At 39.6% G+C, this 23,122-nt stretch overlaps 1 protein-coding gene across 11 annotated transcripts in view; it reads right to left on the bottom strand.

Annotated features, from left to right (window-relative positions):
- Nucleotides 1-23,122, bottom strand: part of MYBPC1 (myosin binding protein C1) — a 98,885-nt gene continuing 75,763 nt past the window's right edge. For 5 of the 11 annotated variants that reach the window (XM_023186623.1, XM_023186911.1, XM_023186842.1 and 2 more), the window contains 11 exons: nt 22,833-22,967; nt 18,508-18,675; nt 15,968-16,056; nt 12,515-12,710; nt 10,734-10,873; nt 8,734-8,893; nt 7,908-8,044; nt 5,659-5,845; nt 3,212-3,270; nt 1,444-1,486; nt 1-291 (listed from right to left, as the gene is read on the bottom strand). In XM_023186623.1, the coding sequence (XP_023042391.1) occupies nt 1,463-1,486; nt 3,212-3,270; nt 5,659-5,845; nt 7,908-8,044; nt 8,734-8,893; nt 10,734-10,873; nt 12,515-12,710; nt 15,968-16,056; nt 18,508-18,675; nt 22,833-22,967 (1,295 nt within the window). In that variant the 3' untranslated portion in view covers nt 1-291; nt 1,444-1,462. Of the gene's footprint in view, nt 292-1,443; nt 1,487-3,211; nt 3,271-5,658; nt 5,846-7,907; nt 8,045-8,733; nt 8,894-10,733; nt 10,874-12,514; nt 12,711-15,967; nt 16,057-18,507; nt 18,676-19,593; nt 19,648-22,832; nt 22,968-23,122 lie in introns of all 11 variants that reach the window. The other 6 variants (XM_023186566.1, XM_023186987.1, XM_023186411.1 and 3 more) reach the window with 5 other exon arrangements.

The following is a 23,122-nucleotide window of genomic DNA, read 5'->3' as shown; positions in this document are numbered from 1 at the left end:
CAAATGAGATTTTGTTTGCAATTTTTAATTAAGCAATCTGGGCAAAAAAAAAAAATTTTTTTTTTCTCTTCAACATTAGGAGGAAAGAAAAAGACCACACTTGGGGGCCTGGTGGAAAAACAGAAAATGCTTTTTCTCATTTCAACCAGATTTCAAAGCAGCAGAGTGCAGAGAGGCAGTGGCCAGGCCCTCAGTATTCCTCGGGATTGCTTGAGTGTACGTCTCGCAGATATGAATCAATTATGTTTGGAGGTACGCCTTGCAAGAGGAGCCTGCAGAAGGAGAGCCCACCTAGAGAGGACCAAAAGGAGAAATAAATCAAAACCATCTCCGTGAAAAATCACTGAAACAATACTTCTTGACTAGCTGCCTGGAAATGTGACTAATTATGTTCCCATTAGTTACAAAGATTCATTCAGTCTCTACTTGGAAATCTTCTCCTGGTTTTAGTACATTTAGAATTTAAAGCACTTGGCATCTAGAAGGAAAAGCAAGTTCCCAGCAGAACCATAGCAGTTTTTCCCCTACTATTGTTCAATCTTCATTTAAATTCCCAAGTGGTTGGAAAGTATTTATTGCTCTTTGAGAGGTTTTGTGATTCCTCATAGATGATTGAAGTGTTCTGACTGAACAGCAGAATACATGCATACCACCTTATGGATCAGCAGGAAGATCTGCTTCCAGTTTATTAATGTTGTTTTAAATTAGGCACAGAGAGTTTCAATTCAAACACATTGGAAAATATATAAACTACCCCCTTTAACTTTGGTCATTTATGCACATAAAAGCACAAAAACTGGAAATATTTTGTTAAAGTTATAATGATAAGACCAGTCCAATACTTTCTGAAGGTGTGAGAAACACCTACCAATATTTCATACCTACCTTCTGAGTCTCTGATTTATATCAAAAAAATAAAAGTACCCTTCAAGAGAGAATCCATGAAACCACAAAAATTCATGGTCCTTTAGTGAAGTGCTTCACTACTTGCTAATAAATTCACGTCCAGACAAAGCAGCATGCCATTTGAACATTCTTAAAAACTTCTTTAATGCAAATTTGAGAAAGTCATTCTCCTTTTTTAAAAAAAACAACTCAAGTCACATATTGGTAGAAATGATGCCACTTATGTACATGTCCATTCCTTGATGCAAATAATTCAGAATGCTTGGGTATCACCCGTTTTTGTCTACATTAAATGCTTTGATTCATGCTCTACTGCATTCAACAACTTGCTTCATGTCAACAGGAGACTGCTGTGATGGATAAGTACTAGCTGTTAATTTCAAGATAGTGAAATGCAAATTAAAACTACAAAGTTAGCTATTTAAAATAAGTCTATTTTCATTGGATTACATAATGAAAATCATGCCATACTCCACAGGCTTGGTATGGCTTATGACAGTCATAAGCTTCATATGCCAAAACCATATGAAAGCTTACCTTAGATGATATTATACATTCAAAAATCCTTATTGTGCAACGACTAAGGAAAAGAGAAAGAGGGAGAGAGAGAGAAGTCGTAAGCATTAATAAAGTGCTAACACCAAAGTTGAGTACTTGTTGGATGAAATTATGGTCATGATTATGATGAGGTGATTTCATTAATCCTTAGTCATGTAAAAGATGTAGGAAAATAGAAGCACATGAAATGAAGGGTGGGGATCCAGTCATGTCAAAAGGATCATTAATATGTAAAACATTTATTAATATGCACAACTACTTTGCCTGAATAGGTGGCAAAGCCAATCCGATTGTATAGTGAATATCTATGGTAAGAGCTTCCAAACCATTAGCTTAGAACAAATACAAAAACCAAAACCCTACAACATATATATATCGTGTTTTTCAACAAAAGAAAAACATAGACAATGGACAAAGTGTTAGTGTACATATATATATGTTGAAATTCTAAAAGGCAAAATTATCAAGTACAAATATTAGACTAGTGTATCCTATAATATTGTATTCTGAATGGAATATATATGACTGATCTAAATAGACACAAAACTTAACCTTATGTTACAAAGCTATTCTGTATACAATCTACAAAGCTTTCAAGAAAGAACCTTACTTTTTTCTCTTTTGAAAGCTGATATTATCTTTGGAAATTCACAAAACAAATATTGTAAACTCAGGCATAGATCTACATCATCAGGGTTTTAATCAGGTTGCATACCCAGCTGCAAATAACTCTTAATTTGCAATTCCAAATGGGGGCGAATCACATGTATATGATAGTACTCATTTATTGCTTGATACATTTTATAATAGAGTCTAGAATTTTCTTTCCTTTTAAGTTCATAAACATGTGAAATAATTTGAGTCCCCATGAAAATGTCTAAAATCTTCAACAGATAGATGGCTTACAGATATTCTACTGGTGAATTTGTAATGGAATATTTTAAATATGTAAGTTTCCCAATTTATTATTTTTATTTGTTATTTTTTTGAGACAAATTCTCACTTTGTCACCTAAGCTGGAGATCTCCGCTCACTGAAGCCTCTTCGACCTGCCACATTTAAGCAATCCTCCTGCCTCAGCTCTCCAAGTAGCTAGGACTACAGGCTTGCGCCACCACACCTGGCTAAGTTTTGTACTTTTTGTAGAGATGGGAATTTGCCATGTTGCCCAATCTGATCTTGGATTCCTGGGATCAAGCGATCCACCTACCTCGGCCTCCCAAAGTGCTGGGATTATAGGCGAGAGCCATCATGCCCGGCCTTTAAATATTGGATTTTTTTTATCCTCTTTCCATAAAAAATGCTCAGAACATTAAAAAAAAAAAATGTTTAAAACGTTCAGTTCTCTGAATTGCATCATGAATGTAAGGAAACTATGCTGTAAACTATCTTTAAAAAAGTATTTCTACAGTTAAAAAATGAAAATAATAAAGAAATGTTGATTCCCAAGTTTTGATAGTCTTATTATATAAAACGAGATCATCTTCAAATGTAGCTTTCTGGCTTTATTCATGGAGACATGTGGTAAGGTACGTAGTTTTCTGATAAAACTTAGTTTCTACATTACTTAATATCCTTGAATAATTTGGCCTTCCTTGTTCATGGCATAAACACTGTATGCCATGAGCTGCTAAGAGGTACAATTAAAAGCAAATGAGAAAGTCAAGCTCTACATGCAAGGTGCATTTTCATGTAAGAGGAATGGAACGGAAAGTAGAATATCCAGTGGGATATAAACTTTTTAAACCTGTTGCTGCCCCTCCAGGAAGACTGGTTGTCCAGGGGTATCTACTCCTTGATATATCACTGCAGAATCAGAATATTTGTACCGGTATTTATTTATTCTCAGTTGACATTCTTACCTTTTTTCACAACTTAACTTGATTCAAGTTACCTATTATCAGATAACAATCTGATGACAAACAATTTCAGCTTTACTTTTAGGACCAAAAACTTTTATCAATATATCACAGTTGATACTTTATTATGAACTTATGTACTAGAATACATTATTCTTTTTATCAAATTTAATTACTGTACCATTTACTATATTTTCATTAAAAAGAATATATCATGTATATGTATAATACTATTCACTTTTAAGGAGGGCCTCAAATATTGTTCCATTTGTTAAAGCGTCATTTTATATCATTAACAACATTCAGCTAGTTTCAAAGCATAAATAAGTGGTACTGTTTTTTTTTTTTAGTTTTTGTTTTTTGGGGGGATATTGAAACAAAAGCATCAACAATACTTTGGAACTAATAAGGCCAGCAGTTGAGAAACCAGATGATTTGCAATTATGACCTTAATAATCATTTAAAGTCAATAAAGGAGCTAAAAATGTTTAAATTCATAAGGATTATCTCAATAGTAAGGCTTGACATTTTCTAAGAACATTATATGCCTTATATTTGTGAGAAAAAAATCAAATCTTTTTCCTTTCACTCAATTATGAATCGTAAAAGAAAAAATACAGCTTTAAAAAGTTATAAGAGGAAAGCGGCTGGGTGCAGTGGCTCACGCCTATAATCCCAGAACTTCGGGAGGCCAAGGTGGATGGACTGCTTGAGGTCAGGAGTTTGAGATCAGCCTGGCCAACATGGCGAAATCCCATCTTTACTGAAGATATAAAAATTAGCCAGGTATGGTAGTGCATGCCTGTAATCCTGGCTACTCAAGAGGCTGAGGCACGAGAATTGCTTGAACCCAGCAGGCAGAGGTTGCAGTGAGCTGAGATTGCACCCTTGCACTTCAGCCTGGGTGACCTTGTCTCAAAAAAAATATATATATATATACACACACACACATATGTGTGTGTGTGTGTGTGTGTGTGTGTGTATGTGTATATGTATATATGAAAGTAATTTTGTTCAAGAAGTTTCTCTATCATATTTATATTAGACTTAGGACTAAAAGATCTTTTTTTTTTTTTTGAGACGGAGTCTCGCTCTGTCACCCAGGTTGGAGTGCACTGGCGTGATCTTGGCTCGCTGCAACCTCCACCTCCTGGGTTCAAGCCATTCTCCTGCCTCAGCCTCCCGAGTAGTTGGGATTACAGGCATGTGCCACTATGCCTGGCTAATTTTTGTATTTTTAGTAGAGACGGGGTTTCACCATGTTGGTCAGGCTGGTCTCGAAATCCTGACCTCGTGATCCGCCCGCCTCAGCCTCCCAAAATGCTGGGATTACAGGCATGAGCCACTACGCCCGGCTAAAAGACTCTTTTTTAAAAAAATATAAATACCCAAGCATTTACTATGATTTTCTAAAATAGATAGTTACTTTCTGAGTTTTAGATCATAGTTTCATTATAGAGAGATTGGAAAAAGAAAGATTTTGGTTATTACAGAATGGCAATATAATACAGATAAGAATGAGAGAAAACACACTAGGATCATGTCACCTATTATCTCATAATGGTGACTCTTTGAAGGGGGTTTCATGGTGTCCCAAAGTAGGTTCTGCTCGTAAAGAAAAATGTCAGTATAAAAATGGTAGTTGATTAATATGAAAATTGATTAAGATGGCAGGTTATGCTTTTCAACCACATAAATCCTTATGTGTTTTCTTGGTTTACATTAGTTGCCACACTTTGAAAACTAGTATAAATGAAATGTATACCTATATATGGAAGTTCTCTAGTTAGATATTTGAAAAGCAACCTGTTATAATATGTATATACTGTAAATTCTATATGTGTAATATCAAACACTTAATTAGCAAAACCATTTCTATAAATATCAGAAAATAATAAACTTAACAAAATAGTAAACTAATTAAAAATAGTGCAGATTCCTCAATTGCCATTTCAATAGATGGATTTTCACACTAGGCTTCTATTTATAGATGAATGATGTCACCAAAGTGATAGCCCCTTTCATTCTTACCATGGTGTACACATACTAACATTCCACTGAAATTAACAGTCCCTTAGCGCAAATCACATAAGACAAAAATAAGTTGACTTAAATAATCAAATAACCTTCCACAAATAAAGTGAAGTGAATGTAGGATGTAAAACTGCCTTCTCTCCCTGAATTCCCTCCCTGCTTCCCTCACCCTCACCACCCTCTCCCACCCCCACTGCAGCATTTTGGCAAACAATTTGGATTAAGAACAATAAGCATTAAGAACAATAATTCAATGATTTTCTTTAACTTTAGTCTATACATGAGATATTGGATGTCATACCTTTCACCTCCAGTTTGCATTCAATCTCCACTGTCCCAAGGTCATTGACTGCTTTGCAGCAGTAAGTGCCTCCATCATAGGGGCTGGGCTTGCGAATTTCCAGGGTACAGACTCCCTGGTTGCTGAACATCCTGTATCTTGGGTCATCCACAATAGCAACTTTGTTTTTCATCCAGGTTATTTTAGGCTGAAGTTCAAATTGAAGAAACTTAGGTCAAAATATACCTGTACTTGGCATATTAGTAGACCATCAAAGCCAGCGACAGAATTTTAAAGCATGACTTTGAAAGAAAGTGCATCTGAGAATGACAGATTTCTACTTGGGCACTATTTCTCACATTAAACTCTACTTCGTGCTTGGCAAAGAAACAAACGAACAGTTCTGACAAAGAAAGCCAGATTTGTTCAGAGGCAACTCTGGGGCAATCTTCTCAAATGGATTCAGTTGCATTTCAATTTGATCTACACGGGTATAAACTTTCAGTTATAGGATGAACAAGTTCAGGGCATCGAATGTACAGCATCGGTGGTGATGAATGTATTAATTTGATTGTGATAATCATTACACAATATGTACACATATCAAATCATCATATTGTTCAGCTTGAATGTATATGACCTTTATTTGTCAATTAAATATTTTCAAATTAAAAAACAATGTCATCCATAGGTCCATGATATTAACTCATTGTAGAGAGTGCATATTTGCTGGGCATTTTTTTCAGAGAATCCCCATAAGGTGTCATGACCATTTGATTTTCCTCATTTCCTTTTCCTGATACTCTTTTTTAATTATTTATGAACTGCATCTGCCTCCTCATTACTTAACCTGTCCTCTGATGTCTATATGCATCATCCCATGGCAATGGATCTACTCCAATCAGATAATGCAAGATCAGTAACGACCCAATCACCCAGGAAGATGACTTCATTCTCCTTGACCTCTGAACAGCATTTGATATCAGTGACTCCTCACTCTCATATTGTCTTCTCCTTTCTTTTGTAAATATACACCCTCCTCATTCTCTCTTCCACCTCTTCTATTATTTTATCTTGCTCAGAACCTAGAGATGGCACCTTTTCTGTCTCCTTCACACAGTCTTCTTCCTTCCGCCCTTTACATGGGAGCAATCACTGAGCCTCACACCTTGGTTCTTGGCTTTTTACTCGCTATCCTCTTTCCTCAATGATATTCCTTTCTAAAGCTTTGGCAAGGGGTAGAATGTGGCATCTTTATGTCTGGGACTCCCAAACCGAGAACAAGAGCCCTGGCCTTTCTCCTAGGCTCTGGGTGAACCTCTCCATCTGCTTCCTGATCATTCCCATTTGGATGTACCAACATCATTTCCAAGTACACATTAATTTAGCAACTTTCGCTCATCCTCAGTCTGGCTTTTTCCTTTGACTTTCCTTTTTTTTTTGGAGTCTTCTGTCACCCAGGCTAGAGTGCAGTGGTGCTATCTCAGCTCACTGCAACCTCCACCTCCCAGGTTCATGCAATTCTCCTGCCTCAGCCTCCCAAGCAGCTGGGATCACAGTTGTATGCCACCACGCCCAGCTAATTTTTATATTTTTAGTAGAGACCATGTTGCCCAGGCTGGTCTCGAACTCCTGATCAAGTGATCTGCCTGCCTCAGCCTCCAAAGTGTTGGGATTACAGGCATGAGCCACTGCACCCGGCCAACTTCCCTATTTATGATCAAGGTATATACAGGAAAAAAAAATGTTCATAAATTTTCCCAATTCTAGGGTACTTTCTCTCAGTGCACCCAGAGATATGTACATCCCTATGGGTGATATTCATTAAATTGTTGTTCTTTCCAAATGCCAACATGAAGCCTTGAAACCTTTCTCATCTCTTCAACCGGATATGATATCTCCCTTCTTAGCACACTGTACCCTTATCAAAGCACATTTATATTCTGTCTTACAGTATAGTGTAATTGTTGTTTAATCTATCACAGAATTCTTGACATTACCACCTAATTTTCCAAGTGAAACAATGTTATTACACATCCATCTTCTTATACAGGAGATGTTCTTTTTTAAATAGGTGGTTTGCTTTTTCTTCAGAGGAATCCCTTAGTAAAGAAATGTAAGCATTTTCTACTACTGCATCTGAATAGTGTGCCTAATTATCTACCACCAAAACACAAGGAGCAGCTGGATTTGTTTATATTGTTACTTACATTATAACACAACAAATACAAGCGAGGGACTTTAACTGATGTGATAGAAGAACATAGTACCTTAGGATTTCCTCTCACACTGCAGTTTAGGGTGGCATTGTAACCAGCGATGGCATAAGTGTTAACCAAAGGCTGAGTAAACATGGGTGCCTCTGAGAAATCAAAGTCTTCATACACTGGATTTTTGTAGATTTTACCTTAAAAACAAGCATTACAAATATGTTAAAATTATGTAAATTGGCCTGAGACTATATTATTGGTGGCATCCTTTACTCACGATTAAAACTTTCCTGAACTTAGAAACACATGGAAAAAGATGAGCAAACGCCATGTGGCAAACATTCTGAGGGGTACAAATGCATAGCCAATCATACATGAGATACAAAGCCAGAAGGGTCATCTGAAACTGAACCAGATATTGAGAAGACTTTGGTGTCTTTCTGAGTATTTTGAACAGAAATTTGTTCTAATGTGAAAATTCACAAGGAAGGTTTTAAAAAGAGTGGTTTATGATGAAGTGAAAAGATAAGGATAGAATTGAGTTTCTCCCTTTATAATTGAGTGGGTCCCATGTGTAGCTACATTGAAGGTGTCCAAGAATAAAAGTAGAAACTCTAGAAGAAGATGTCTACTTTTTCCTGTCTCTGGGGTATTAGCCATTTATAGATCCACTGCCTAGAAGCTGGAATGAATTAAAGCCTAGATTTGTAAAAAAATTCAATAATAATATAATTTCACTTAAATTTTACTTGAACACCATTGTCATAATTTTACAATGTACATTTACCATTTTTTAAATTCCCTTTCACCACATCTCTTTTTCCAGTCTTCTCTGTGTAGTCACTGTCAACCAAGGTTTTCAAATGTCAGTCCATTCCCAACTCACCATCCTTGGCGATCACAGCACTCTCTTTAGTCATGGTGGCATCCTCACTGAGGCCGCACATGTTTTCAGAAAAGACCCGGAAGTAATATTCATTCCCTATGACCAGTTCAGTAATGGTGGCACTGGTTCGGTGATAATGCTCGATGACAGTGAACCATTCCTAAAAGAAAAAAATAATAATAACTGGAGGAAAATCACCTAAAAGTATACAATTTTTCTAACTGTAGATTGGGATAAATAAGTGCTTTATTAAAAAAGGGAAAAAAGACTACTCATTTTTGTACGGAGAGTAATAATATGTTGTTAAAATATGTTTATATGGAGAGTAATAAACGTTGTTAAAATATGTTGAAACAATGTATATTTTGTTTAATATTTTACAACTTATTTGCAATTGACTATGTAATTTAATCTTCATTTACACATTAGATTCATATACCCTAGATGTCATCTACGATCTTTATATTTTTTCATAACCTTTAGGTGTCTGTCATCTATTTATCCACCTGTCTACCTACCTATTTGTCTTCCTAGCTATCTTTTGTAGAATAAAGTATAATTACAGAATTTTAGTGCCAACTTCTTATGAGAAAGACCTGAAGCTAAATCACTGGAGAAACATTAGTAATATCCAGTACATTTACTTAACATTATTATTATATATTTTTTTCTTTTTGAGACGGGGTCTCACTCTGTCACCCAGGCTGGAGTGCAGTGATGCAATCTTGGCTTACTACAGTCTTGACCTCCCGGGCTCAAGAGACCCTTTCACCTCAGCCTGCTGAGTAACTGGGACTGCAGGCACGTGCTACCACACCCAGCTAATTTATTTTTTATAGAGAGGAGGTCTCCCTATGTTGTCCAGGCTCGTCTCAAACTCCTGGGCTCAAGCAATCCTCCCACCTCAGCCTTCCAAAGTGCTGGGATTACACGTATGAGCCACTGCTCCCAGTTTGTATTATTAACTTTGGTTCTGTTTTTCCTTTTTGAGATGGAGTTTTGCTCTGCCATCCTGGCTAGAGTGCAGTGGCACAATCTTGGCTCACTACAACCTCCGCCTTCCAGGTTCAAGCAATTCTCCTGCCTAAGCCTCCCAAATAGCTGGGAATTCGGGTGTGAAAAAATCTGGTGATCTTTAGCAAGTCATTTATCCTCTGTGAGCCTCAGTTTCCTCATCTATAAAATAAGTTTATAATATATCACACTCCAACTAGGTTGCTTTTTAAACACATTAAGCCAGGAGTTTTCAATCTTTTGGCTTCCCTGGAAAAAGAATTGTCTTGGGCCACACATAAAATACACTAACACTAATGATAGCTGATGAGCTGAAAAAAATAATCATCAAAAAAAATCTCATAATGTTCTGAGAAAGTTTACAAATACATGTTGTGCTGCATTCAAAGCTGTCCCGGGCTGCATGTGGCCCGGGGGCCACAGGTTGGACAAGCTTGCATTAGGCTCTTTTCCTCCTCCAGACATTTCCGCATTTGCACATACTGTAACCTTGGAGAATCTTTCTTTTCTAACTGGTGTCTGTCTTTTTTCTTTTTTTGTAGATATAAATGCATAGTATCCAACTTATTTCACAAGGAGACAGAGTTGCATGGGTGTGAATCTGAGTCAAAGTCTCGAGCAAATATTTGCGGAAGGAATGAGTTTATTGAATTCTATGGAGCATTGAACCAGTTGCTTTATATCATTTCAGCTTTGTAATAATCAAGCAGGGGATATTTGTGCCCCCATTATATAGACCAGGAAAACAGAGATGAAAGAGGTCAAGTGATTGTGGTCACGTGTGGTCCTTATACACGTGGTCTTAAGTAGCAATGTTGGGGTTTAATTCCAGCTCTGTGACTCCACAGGTCTTTTCCTTTCTGCTCTGCCACATCACTTCTCCACGGCCCCAGCTGGCTCCTCACCAGTGAGGCCCTTGTGCCACCTCATTTACCTCTGATGAAATGGGCTTTTGCTGCTGATAACCAGAGAAAGCCAGACCTTACCATGCTCTTCTTGTCGGCCTTCTGGATGGTATACCCTGTGATAGCAGCATTTCCATCATCCTTCGGTGGAGTCCATGTGAGAGCGACATTTTCTCCCCAGACATCCTCAATCTTCACAGTTTGGGGTGGACCTGGACGGTCTACAGGATGAATTCATGGTGTCACTGCAAGGTCACTTTCTTTCCCAGTCTACATTTCATTTCAGGAGGATATTTTAAAAGACCCTTTCCTCTGTTTTAGGAGGCATCACTCTTCTAGACCCTGCCTTGGGGGCTTCTGAGACCCTTTGCCTTCCAGTAGAATGGAGCCAGGCCAGATCAAAGGGCACAGAGCAGCCTCAACACTCCCTTCAACTTAACAAAACTCAAAAAGGATTAGCCAGTGGGAAAAGAGTGCTTAGTTTAAAGGGAATGACCCTTTAAACCAAGAAAGGAGGCTGTTACAGGAAGTTGCCCCGTTGGTTAGAGAACCTCAACTTTCAGCAAATTTACTGAAATACAATGATAACAATGATTGAAAACAAGGCTTTTTTTCTAGCTCTGCTCTTAAATTTCTTTCTTTTTGTTTTTTTTTTTGGAGACAGAGTCTTGGTCTGTAACCCAGGCTGAGTTGCAGTGGTGCAATCTTGGCTCACAACAACCTCCTCCTCCCAGGTTCAAGTGATTTTCATGCCTCAGCCTCCCAAGTACCTAGGACAAGTGTGTGCCACAATGGCTGGCTAATTTTTGCATTTTTAGTACAGACAAGTTTTTACCATGTTGTCCAGGCTTGTCTCAAACTACTGGCCTCAAGTGATCTGCCCGCCTTCCAAAGTGCTGGTATTAACAGGTGTGAGCCACCATGCCCGGCCTTAAATTTATTTCTTGAAGTTGCAAAAATTACAGAATAATTTAAATAATTAAGAACTAACATTATTTATTCTTTGGGCAGGTAAGTATCTAACTACTCGGCAGGATCAAAGAGTTCAGTGCTTAACTGTTCAGTTTTGCTTAGGCACATCTTACTTATATTAATATTTTAAAAAAATTCTTCATTCTCCATGAAAACTTTACCAGTAAATTTTAGGTGTAGTAAGAAACATGCTAAACTATAGCTAGAATCTATAATGTCTAGAATGTAAGAATTCAACCTAAGAAATAATTTTATCATCAGGGAGATGAGAAACTAAGAGTAAGAGAGAGCCAAGTTGTAGAATAGTGCAGAAGGATTTCACTAAAAAGTACATTCATTAATTTTCTTGAACATATATGCCTTAAATCTCTCGTGATTAGTCCTTTGAGTTGGTGAGAATTCATTTTGAAATGGTAACAAATCTTACTGTCTTTTTTTTTTTTTTTTTTTTTTTTTTGAGACAGAGTCTCGCTCTGTCACCCAGGCTAGATAGAGTGCAGTGGCTTGATCTCAACTCACGCAACTTCCACCTCCTGGGTTCAAGTGATTCTCCTGCCTCAGTTTCCTGAGTAGCTGGGATTACAGGTGCACGCCACCATGCCCAGCTAATTTTCGTATTTTTAGTAGAGACAGGGCTTCACAATGTTGGCCAGGCTGGTCTTGAACTCCTGACCCCAAGTGATCCACCTACATCGGCCTCCCAAAGTGCTGGGATTACAGGTGTGAGCTACTACGCCCAGCCTAATTTATCTATTTTTAAAAAACAAATCTAAAAAAAGAGTTTTATGTAGAGCCAGCCTAACAAAACTCCTGCTCTTGCCTTAGGGACAAGGACAATTCATCCCTGTACTGCTTTGACAGAACGTTCTGGCTCCTTCGTCTAAACCTACCAACAATCTGGATGTCAATTGATGCGGTCTCCACAAATTTGTCCACTTTGACTTGCAGATCGTATTTCCCAGAGTGGCTCCTCTCTGCTTTTCTAATAAATATGATTGTATCAGTCTCAGAGTTGCGAATGTTTATTTGATTCTTATCAATTTCTACACCATCCTTCTTCCAAGTTAATTCTGGTCTTGGTTTTCCCTAAAAAGAAAGACAGCAAAAGTAGAGGGGGTAAATCACATTGTCTCAAGATGTTTCTTCAGCATTATGAGAAGGACAATGACTTAACTTATTCTAGGCAGGGCTGGAAAACACCACCCTTCTAGTCTGGTGGTGAGCAATTACAGCAGCAAAGTTGTCATCTGCATTTTATGTGCAAGGCACTACCTTAAGTACATCACACTGATTATTTTCCTTAGTCTTCACATCAAGCTTAGTATCATTATTCTCATTTTTTGGATAGATAAGTTAAATAATTTGCCCAAGGTCTTGCAGTTAAGTAAGCACTGGAACCAGGTCTCCCAGCTGGGTCTGTTGGCTCCAAAAGCCTACACAACACAGGATAATGGTTAAGAGCATGGGCTCTGGGGCCCTGGAATCTATATCTGGCTCCTGATCACTTAATGTCTGTGTGACCTTGGGCAAGTTACTTACTAAGCCTTCTGTGCCTCAGCGGGAATAATGGTAGTACCTATCTCAGAGAGTGGTTATAAAGATTGAATTCCTGAGAAAGTTTCTGCCCAATACATAAGTTTTTGTAATTAATATCATCTAATTTTTTTTTTGGATGGAGTTTGGCTCCTGTTGCCCAAGTTGGAGAGCAGTGGCACAATCTTGGCTCACTGCAACCTCCACCTCCTGGGTTCAAGGGATTCTCCTGCCTCAGCCTCCCAAGTACCTGGGTTTACAGGTGCACACCACCGTGCTTGTCTAATTTTTGTAGTTGTTAGTAGAAACAGCGTTTCACCAAGTTGACCAGGCTGGTCTCGAACTCCTGACCTCATGTGATTCACCCACCTCCGCCTCCCAAAGTGCTGGGATTACAGGCGTGAGCCACCGTGCCCAGCCAATATCACCTGAATTCTCTCTCTGTTCCCTCTAGCTGTTGAAACTATTCCTTAAGAGCAGAATATAAGAAATCATAATCGCATTCATGAACCTGAGTTTCCATTTCTATTACAAAGGAATTTCCTAGAAAATCTGAGCATCCAGGCTCACCCTGGCAGACAGGAACCAAGCATGAATTCTGTCAGGTAAGGCACAGCTTTCCTGTGGGCTCTGAACATGGCTGGGTTATAATAAGAGATGTGGAGCTACACACCAAACCCTGCTCTCAGAGCCTGAAGAGTGGCTGGGGGTGCTCAGACTCACACATGGGAAGCGGAAAACAACATTGTTGAAGATAGGGAAAGACAGTTGAAGCTTATATTTCCTTAAATGTACAACCTGCTCTTAGCCACTAGGGGAAAATGTGGGTTCTCTAGTAACACATAAAGTGAAAAAACCACTGAATTAAGTCACGGGGCCACGGACTCTGTTCTTGGCCCTACCATTGACTTTCTGCGTGACAATGGGCAAGTCACTTAACTTCCCTGTCAGTTTCTTCCCTTCTCAAGCAAGGTAAGGAAATCTGGCCTTTCTGCCTCACAGGGTGTTTCTGAGGATCAAATGAGAAAATGTTTGGGAACTCTAGAGATTACGCAAATATACTAACATCACATTTTGGTCTCATCTCCCTTCCTGGGGGCTGAACAGTCTCTGGGATGCCAGATCTACGGGGAACTTGTTCTCATGATTTTTCTCTCTCAGACTCAGGGACAGAAGCAGAACACACAGATCCCCAGATCTGGGAGCTGGGATTAGCTGTGGTGGCAGGAACGGTGTGGAGACTTGAGGGCTGATTCAGCAGCCCCACTGCAGGGTTGGGGCTAGGTCCCCAGTGCCTGCCTTGTTGCCGCTTCTGGTTTTATTTGATGCTGTAGGAGAAGGAAAGTGGGAAGAACCTTGCCAAGTCCCCCGCTTCCTCCATGGCTGTGTTCCGCTTCACTTCCTCCTTGGCTTTCATTCTGATTTCATGCTGGGGTTATGTAGTACACAATGCCTCTCCTTAGGTTTGTGCCCGGAGTGCAATGAGGATGGCCTGAATTGGCCATCCCTTTAGTTTGGTTTCATGGGAGCCTGGGTTTGAACAGACTTCTCTCTGTGTGTGCGTGCATGTGTGTGTGTGTGTGCTTGTGTGTGTGTATGAGTGTCAAATGTGTGTAGAGACCTACATTCTAAGGCCAGCCTGGCTGATACAATAGCCACAAGGTACAAGTGGCTATTTAAATTAAAATTAATTAAAATTAAAGAAAATTAAAAATTTATTTCTTCAGGCTGGGCGCGGTGGCTCAAGCCTGTAATCCCAGCACTTTGGGAGGCCGAGACGGGTGGATCACGAGGTCAGGAGATGGAGACCATCCTGGCCTACACGGTGAAACCCCGTCTCTATTAAAAAATACAAAAAACTAGCCGGGCGTGGTGGCGGGCGCCTGTAGTCCCAGCTACTTGGGAGGCTGAGGCAGGAGAATGGCGTGAACCCGGGAGGCGGAGCTTGCAGTGAGCCGAGATCGCGCCACTGCACTTCAGCCTGGGCGACAGAGCGAGACTCTGTCACCAAAAAAAAAAAAAAAAATTATTTCTTCAGTCACACTAGTTCCTAGTTACACATTTCAAGTGCTCAATAGCCACATGTGGCTGGTGGCTATGATATTGGACAGCGCTGATACAGAACATTGGTATCATTGAAGAAAATTCCATTGAACAGCACTGTCTGGAGGTGCCATATGAATAGGGAGCTGGAGAGTAAGGGTTGGGAGGTGCAGGGTGTGTGTGTGTATTTGTGTAAGACCAAAATTGACTATTGTAAGTGAAGACTAGTGAATTTTGTGAAGAACAGATTCTTTTGCTGGAACAATGATTTAATATTGTTCCTATATTTCAGTTAGTGTCATCGTGATTTCAAATTTCAGTTGTCCTCCTTATTGAAATTATTTTGGTTTGTTGGGGTCATCGTGGGAACTAAGCACACACTGTTTTCCTGAATGTGACACTGAGAGCTTCACTTAAAATCATGGGTTTTTACAAATATATACGACCAAAAGAATCTTCAAGCATTTCTTCATTTGATATCTCCTTGATGTTTCTTCCCTGCCCACCATAGTCCCTGAGTCTCAGGCAAGACTATATCTCATTTGTCTCATGCAGAAAGAAAATCTATGATGGTTTCTATAGATTTCTCTATTTTGATAGCAGGAGATTGCTTAGTCATTCTCTAACACTCTTTTTTTCTTTCTTCACCTCCTCTCCCTCTGAGGAAATCCTGAATTAGGATGAACTTCAATGTTAGAGCATGTCTTCCTACTTCCTAAACTAACCCAACTGTGGAAAGAGAAAAAGAACAACCTTTGAACTCTTACCTGGAAAGGTATAACCAGATTGACAGCTTCTCCAACTCTGCGGATATAGGTTTGCTTCAGGTGTCTTGGGATGCGAATCTTTGGAGGTTCTGAGTGAGGGTAAAATAGCACAATTTTGCAGGTGTCTGAAAATAGCCTTACAAAAGCAAAATGGCATGATACTCACCAGAGTACCCTTGTGGTCATATCTCTGCAATAAAATCTGAGATGTGCCACTGACAGACAATATATGGTAACTGGTTCAAAATGTGTGTGTGGTTTTTGTTTGTTTGTTTTGTTTTGTCTTGTTTTCTCTTCAAGCAGAGATGTTTTAACAGTTTGACTCAGCAAAATTTATCCCTGACATCCTTGGCTTTATTGCAACTTTGTATTTTTATTGTTGTAATCAGCCTAAAGCAACTTTATAGAAAAATACATTTTCTCTTAGGGCCTTATACATTCTATGCATACTTTTCACAGTTTCTTTCTTTCTCTCTCTCTTTTTTTTTTTTTTCAGACAGAGTCTCTGTCACCCAAGCTGGAGTGCAGTGGCATTGCTCACCACAACCTCCGCCTCCTGGGTTCAAGCGATTCTCATGTCTCAGTCTCCCGCATAGCTGAGACTCCAGGCACATGCCACCATGCCTGGCTAATTTTTTTATTTTTAGTAGAGATGGGATTTTGCCATGTTGGCCAGGCTGGTCTCAAACTTGTGACCTCTGGTGATCCACCCGCCTTAGTCTCCCAAAGTGCTGGGATTACAGGCATGAGCCACCGCATCTGGCCAGTTATTCATAGTTTCTAACAGTGAGTATATTTGCCAGGGAACATTCCACAAAACATCTATAGGCACCACATTAGCTGGGAAGACTGTCCATTCTTCCTTACCAGAGAAAAACAAAAACAAAACGTTAGCACCCAGCACTTGCTATTTAGGTGACTCTGTTGGAGTTTAACAGTAACTTGCTCCTTGTGTGACTATGGCGGAGTACATAATAGGCAGCCCTGGCCCACTGTGTATTAATAGTCATTAATTAAACATCATGAAGATACTAGAGCATGTCGCTGCAAATCCTTCAGGAGCAGGGAGTCAAAGGCTCATAGGCTTGCAGGGATGAAGCAGTTCTTCTTACTTATTTCCTCAAGTAAAAGTGGAGCTTCTATGCAAAAAAGTCACCTATTCATCCTCCAACTCAGTTGTACGGTGCTTTTCCTGGGATAAACCATTGTACTGCAGTGTGCAGCCTAAGTGTTCAGACATACTTTGCATTTCATTGTCACACAAGTCTAGAAAAAAAATGTACTCAAGAGCCAAGATTTGATGAAAGCCATTATTCTTATTCTTGTTTTGTTTTGTTCGAGACAAGGTCTTGCTTTGTCACCCAGGCTGAAGTACAGTGGCGTGATCTTGGCTCACTGCGGCCTCCGCCTCCTGGGTTCAAGCGATTCTCCCACCTCAGCCTCCTGAGTAGCTGGGACCACAGGCGTGTGCCACCACACCCAGCTAATTTTTGCATTTTTAGTAGAGATGTGGTTTTGCCATTTTCCCCAGGCTGGTCTCAAACTCTTGGGCTTAAGTGATCCACCTGCCTCAGCCTCCCAAAATACTGAAATTACAGGTATGAGCCAAATTAATTCATGCTCAGCCAAAATTAATTATTTTTATGCTTCATTAAGAACACTCTAAGGGCCAGGCATAGTGGCTCACGCCCGTAATCCCAGCACTTTGGGAGGCTGAGGCAGGTGGATCATTTGAGGTCAGAAGTTCGAGACCAACCTGACCAACATAGGGAAACCCTGTCTCTACTAAAAAACACCAAAAAAATTAGCCAGGCATGGTGGTGCATGCCTATAATCCCAGTTACTTGGGAGGCTGAGGGAGGAGAATTGCTTGAACCCAGGAGGCAGAGGTTGCAGTGACCAAGATTGTGCCATTGCACTCCAGCCTGGGCAACAAGAGCAAAACTCCATCTCAATTAAAAAAAAAAAAAAAAAAAAAAGAAATTCTCTAAGGCAAAACTGGCCCTTTTATTTCAACTGTTGAGTTCATGGTGGTGAGGAAGGCAAGGTTGGCTAGTATTACTCCGTGGCAGTGACCTGATTTCATGCTAAGGTATCAATAGTTTTACTCATCTTCATTTTTATACTATCAGTGCAGATGTCAAAACATTGAAAGGTACAAATAATATATTCATAATATTATGAAAACGGTTCTGACCCTGCAGATTCATTGGAGGTACATGGTTGTTGGGGGGATTGTTTGCATGGTTGCATTAACATACTCTCTCTCCACTGTGAACAGGCAGCCCAGCCAGGGTTGGCTCCTGGAACCAGTAGAGGTTAACTAACTGGTCCTCAGAGTACCAAGATAAACCTGAAGGTGATCTCCCATATTGCCTGAAGACAGCTGTTTTGTTAAGTTCTAACTCCTAGGAAGCATTAACAAAATATCAAAGGAGTAGCAACAAAATAGGAGGTTTCAAGAAAGAAAGTCAGTTTGAAGAAAAAAAAAAGTGAACAATGTAAAATGGAATCTAAATTTTGAAAGCCTTGTCACCCACCTATGACTTCCCTCACGAGAATGGGCTGAGAATAGTACTTGGGCTCGCTGGCACCAGCTGCATTAACAGCCTTCACACGCACAAAGATCTTTGAATCTGTTGGCAGATCTGGGATGGTGAACTTCGTCTTGTCGATCAGATCTTTGTTTGCAGGTAACCAGTTGTCAGCTGAAGTCCATAAAAGAAGAGGAAAAGAAGGAGGAATGCTGTTTAGTGAAAAAAATCATCTTAACCATTACAGTCAACTCCAAATTAGTATTTTACTCATAATAATACATCATTTAGAGAGATTATGACTTTGGTCTGGACTCCGACTACAGGGGTGGACATTTTTCATATGTTAAATAAAAAACAGCCTAAAATAGCTAACATAAATAATAGGAAAAATAAACTATAAGCTTCTGCTGTTTCTGAAAAACCTCTTATTCAGCATGAAGGCATCCTGAATAATAGTAACTGTCCACAAGAATTCTGTAACAGTTTTATTCCAATTTGGTTTTATAATGATTCATGCAATCATGATTGCTAGCCATCTATACACAATAAAGTTCAGAAAAACAAGAAAAGGCTATCTTTATGAATGAGAGACATTGACCTTTATAGCCATATCATACATTTTTATCTTGGTTGATTTACTGTTGTAAGACCCTAACATGGGTATAGAGAACCTGATCATATTTATTCACATTGATGAAGAGAAAAAGCTTATATCACAAAGAGAAAACACAGTTCATGGGCTGATACCTCATAAGGAGTTGGTAAAATTCTAACCTTGCAACCAAAATCTAATTTTAAAAAGTTTTTGGCAGCTTGTGTACAAGAGAATTTTAACCCCACAACCCCACATTCAGGCCTTACAAATGTTTCAGCATCTAAAAGTTAGTATGCATTTTGCCCATAGGAAGAAAGAAGACTTTGACCCCACATTATTAACTCACTGCTCCCTCTCCCCCAACTCTAAGGATCTGTGTGTGTGTGTGTGTGTGTGTGTGTGTGTGGTGAGTATACTTCATGCTTGGTCATTCGATATTCCCAGAAACATTATAATATAGTAAGAAAATTTGAGAGCTTCACGGAATACTTTACCTGGCAGATCATACGCAGCCTCCCCATTTTCATCAGACTGTTTTGCTGATGTACCTTTGAGAATCCGTCATTAAAATTAATTAAAGACACCCACTTTCACACCAGAAGAATATCGTATCAGCAGTCAGCATTCTCTGTTAGTAAAGTATGCAAAGTGTGCAAAGAGATTTGTCCTCAGAGCAGTGACGGAAGAGACCAAACGGTGTTAGGGGGGTTCCTCAGGAGAGCACAGCCTGCTCTGTGCAGACTGTGGCTTCTGTCCTGAGGCACCTGCCACAGAGAAGAGGAGAGAAAAGAAAAGAGAAGAGGAGAAAGGAGGCTGGGACACCTCCAGCAGTGGGAAGAAGAGATAGAGAAGAACAAAGCAAGACCCTGAAGAAAACAGAGGAGCAGGTCCCGGAATCCACAGAGGAGCAGCGCACAGTGAGACAGTCTATCCTTGTTCCTGTCTCTGCCACCCCAGCAGGGGAGGATTCTCTTGGGTCCCCAGGAAACACGGTGCTCCCACAGTGGGGCTCCCTCATTCAAGACTGGGAGTGCAGGCCCTTGGGATAAGGCCAGCCCTGTTTTACCAGGGGCCAAGTTCTGAATAGAATTGGAGGCTGCCTCAGCAGCTAAGGAGGGAACATTGTCATGTTCCCATGACAATGAACTCTGTCAAGAAAACAAATTGAGCCTGCCCGGGTCCCTGCATCCCACATGGGTGACTCACAGGGTGGTCTTGGGCATACCCCACTGGTGTGAGATGATGACTTTCTCGGGATCAGGAGAGGAGTGGGGGCATCGGGGACTGGACTGGCTGTCCATTGGAACCTTTGCCTCTTTCTTGTTCTAACCCTACCAGGATTATCAAGGAGAAGGGGCAGGCGGCTAGAATATCCTGGCAGCTAGGAAGGCATGTGGAGAATAAAAATTCCTTATGTCTTTGAAAAAGAGACACATCTTTAAACAAATTGTCTGCTTGGGAGCTTCTGGGTTGGTATTTTCAGAGTCGAGAGACAGTGGATGAGAAAGTGAAAATAAGAGACTCAGAAAACATGTACAGAAGAGTGAAGAACTAGTAAAGGAGACAATTTCAAGAGAAAACAGGACAAAACAAGACCAGAGGGGGAACAAAAGTAGTCCATCTCTTCATATTGGAACCACTTTAATTGGGGAAACACAGACAAAGAAGATGGCATCCCAGGGGATGGGCAAGGAATTTGTAAGTTATTTAACATGTGAGGAGAATTTTTAAGAAAGGAAAGAACAAACTTGAGTGCAGAAAGAAAACAAAGAAGAGTAAAATGTTGCAGGCATTAAAAAAAATAACAAAACAAAAACGAGAGAAAGGCAGAGTCCAAAACAACACACGATCTTATAAAACAAAGAATTCTCTTACAGAATAGAACCTGACGTCTCTAAAAGCATTAAACACTATAGAAAATTAGTCTGGAGGACAATAGCCATTAAAAGAGAATGAAGAGTCGGCAGCCACATAAAGAAAATAAGAAAAGACTGCAAGGAGAAAGAGATACACGTTGTGAGAGAACTCCCATAGAAAGCTAATTCCAAAACATTACTCAGCAAAATATATACATAATGACTGTGTACATATACATATGTATTCATGGGTATACATATGTATCTACACAGACCACACGCAAAATTATGTAAAATACACTTCGTTGTATTTTATCTAAGGTGGGTAACATCAAAATGACAGCCATCTATCATTTTGCTGTATCTTCTTACTTTTTAAACCTATCAGAAAGAAAAGAGTAAAGAATTTGCTCGATTCATACATACACAAAAGGTTTATGCTCAAAGGCCACATCACACATAAGATTGGGATATTCTGCTGGCTGGATAATATAAAAAACAGAATGGAGTGCTCATGACTTTTTTAAATGGGGGCGGGGGGATGGAAGAGGAATAAACTGAAGTGCTCAAGAATTTACTTGTTGCATTAGTGACACTACCCCCTTCCCTTGCTGGGTTAACCCTGGGAAGTTTCTGACAACGTTTCCACTGCTTTTGGTTAGTGGCTTTTTAAATCCTGGAGAAACCAATCACAGGACTCTGTGTGTGGAGTAGGCGCAAGAGGGATTGAGGGGTATCAGGATACTTCATTGTCCCTCTCCTCTTCTTCCCTCCAGAACAGAGGTGAGCATTTCCATAGGTGTCCCAATCCAGGCACCTGGGATTTATTTTTCAGTAGTTTTCTCTTCATAGGAAGTTTCTTCTCCATAGTGAGTTTCCTCCAGGGGAGGTGCACTTGTGTTCACATTCCTGATTTCCCGAATGTGCTTCGTAACCTCCTTCCTTCATTTGGAGGATCTATGTTAAAATTTGGTGTCCAAAGAGTTTTCTTGGAGGTGAAGTCTTGGGCTATTGTTTGTGGAATTTGAACAAGTTTCCTGGATGATTCTTTACCTACCATCATCTAGAATGGAGACCAAGTCCAGAGCCATTTTCAAATGTCATCCCTTTCTAGTTATGGCAAATAAGAAACCAAGAAACACAACAGGACTTTGGTAAGTTTCACATTCTTTTGGTTTTCAGGTAATTCTGGCCCATACTTTCTTCCGTCATTTTTTCTTTTGCTAATTTCTATCAGTGATTTTAAAAATTTATGGCCTTGTTTCTCTTCCTCTCCTAAATTAAACTGATTACATTTTTATATCCCCAACTCCTGAGATAAGTTACTGCTACATATTGAACTTATTTCTTATACATTCGAGGATTTAACGCTGCTTCCTTTAAAACTAAGACTGGTTCTTAATTCATCTTATTTTTAGATGAAGGCAGGTGGTGATCACTAGACAAATACGTAGTCTCCCTTTATTACCCAAAATAGGCCACTCTTTTGATAGTTACCTTTGGCTCAGTATAGGTTTTAGAATTTCCAACTGGCTTCATCATAACTAGACTTTTATATTGCTGTGGTGCAATTCAATTCCACCAGTTTAAGAAGTGGAAGTCCCCGAAGTTTTGTTACAATCTCTTCCTGCCATGTCTTAGTTCAATTATGGTGTCCAATCTGACAGCCTAGTCAAGGTATTTTTGAGATATCAATTTATAAGCACCGAGTACTAAAAAAGGGCTTAGTTTGTATACATCTCAGAAGGATGACATTTGGCTTGATCTTATTTTCATAGGAAGGTGATGCATTCTTAAAGAAGAGAGACAAAAGAAAGGGAAGGGATATATCTCACCTATTGATGACAGTATTCGTTTTATCTACTGGTTGTACTTACATCCTTCAAAGCAATACTCTAGCACATAGCCATCTAAACCTGCTGCACCAATCTGGTCTGGGGGACGCCACTTCATCGTGACAGTCGTGTCAGTGACAGAGTCCACAGCCAGAAGAGTAGGAGGGCTTGTTACAGCTTAAAGATAAAAGAGACAGAAAAGATTAAAGTATTTACTACATAGCAATAGTGCAGGAACTGTGATAAAATCATGGGGACACAAATAAAAATAGACATAAAAGCCCTACATCTTAATGAAATTCAATTAAGACACCTTGAGCATGGTTGTGTGC

The sequence above is a fragment of the Piliocolobus tephrosceles genome, chromosome 10 (genome assembly GCF_002776525.5).
Source record: "Piliocolobus tephrosceles isolate RC106 chromosome 10, ASM277652v3, whole genome shotgun sequence".
In the NCBI taxonomy this organism is placed as follows: domain Eukaryota; kingdom Metazoa; phylum Chordata; class Mammalia; order Primates; family Cercopithecidae; genus Piliocolobus; species Piliocolobus tephrosceles.
This window is presented reverse-complemented; position numbering and strand designations above follow the sequence as displayed.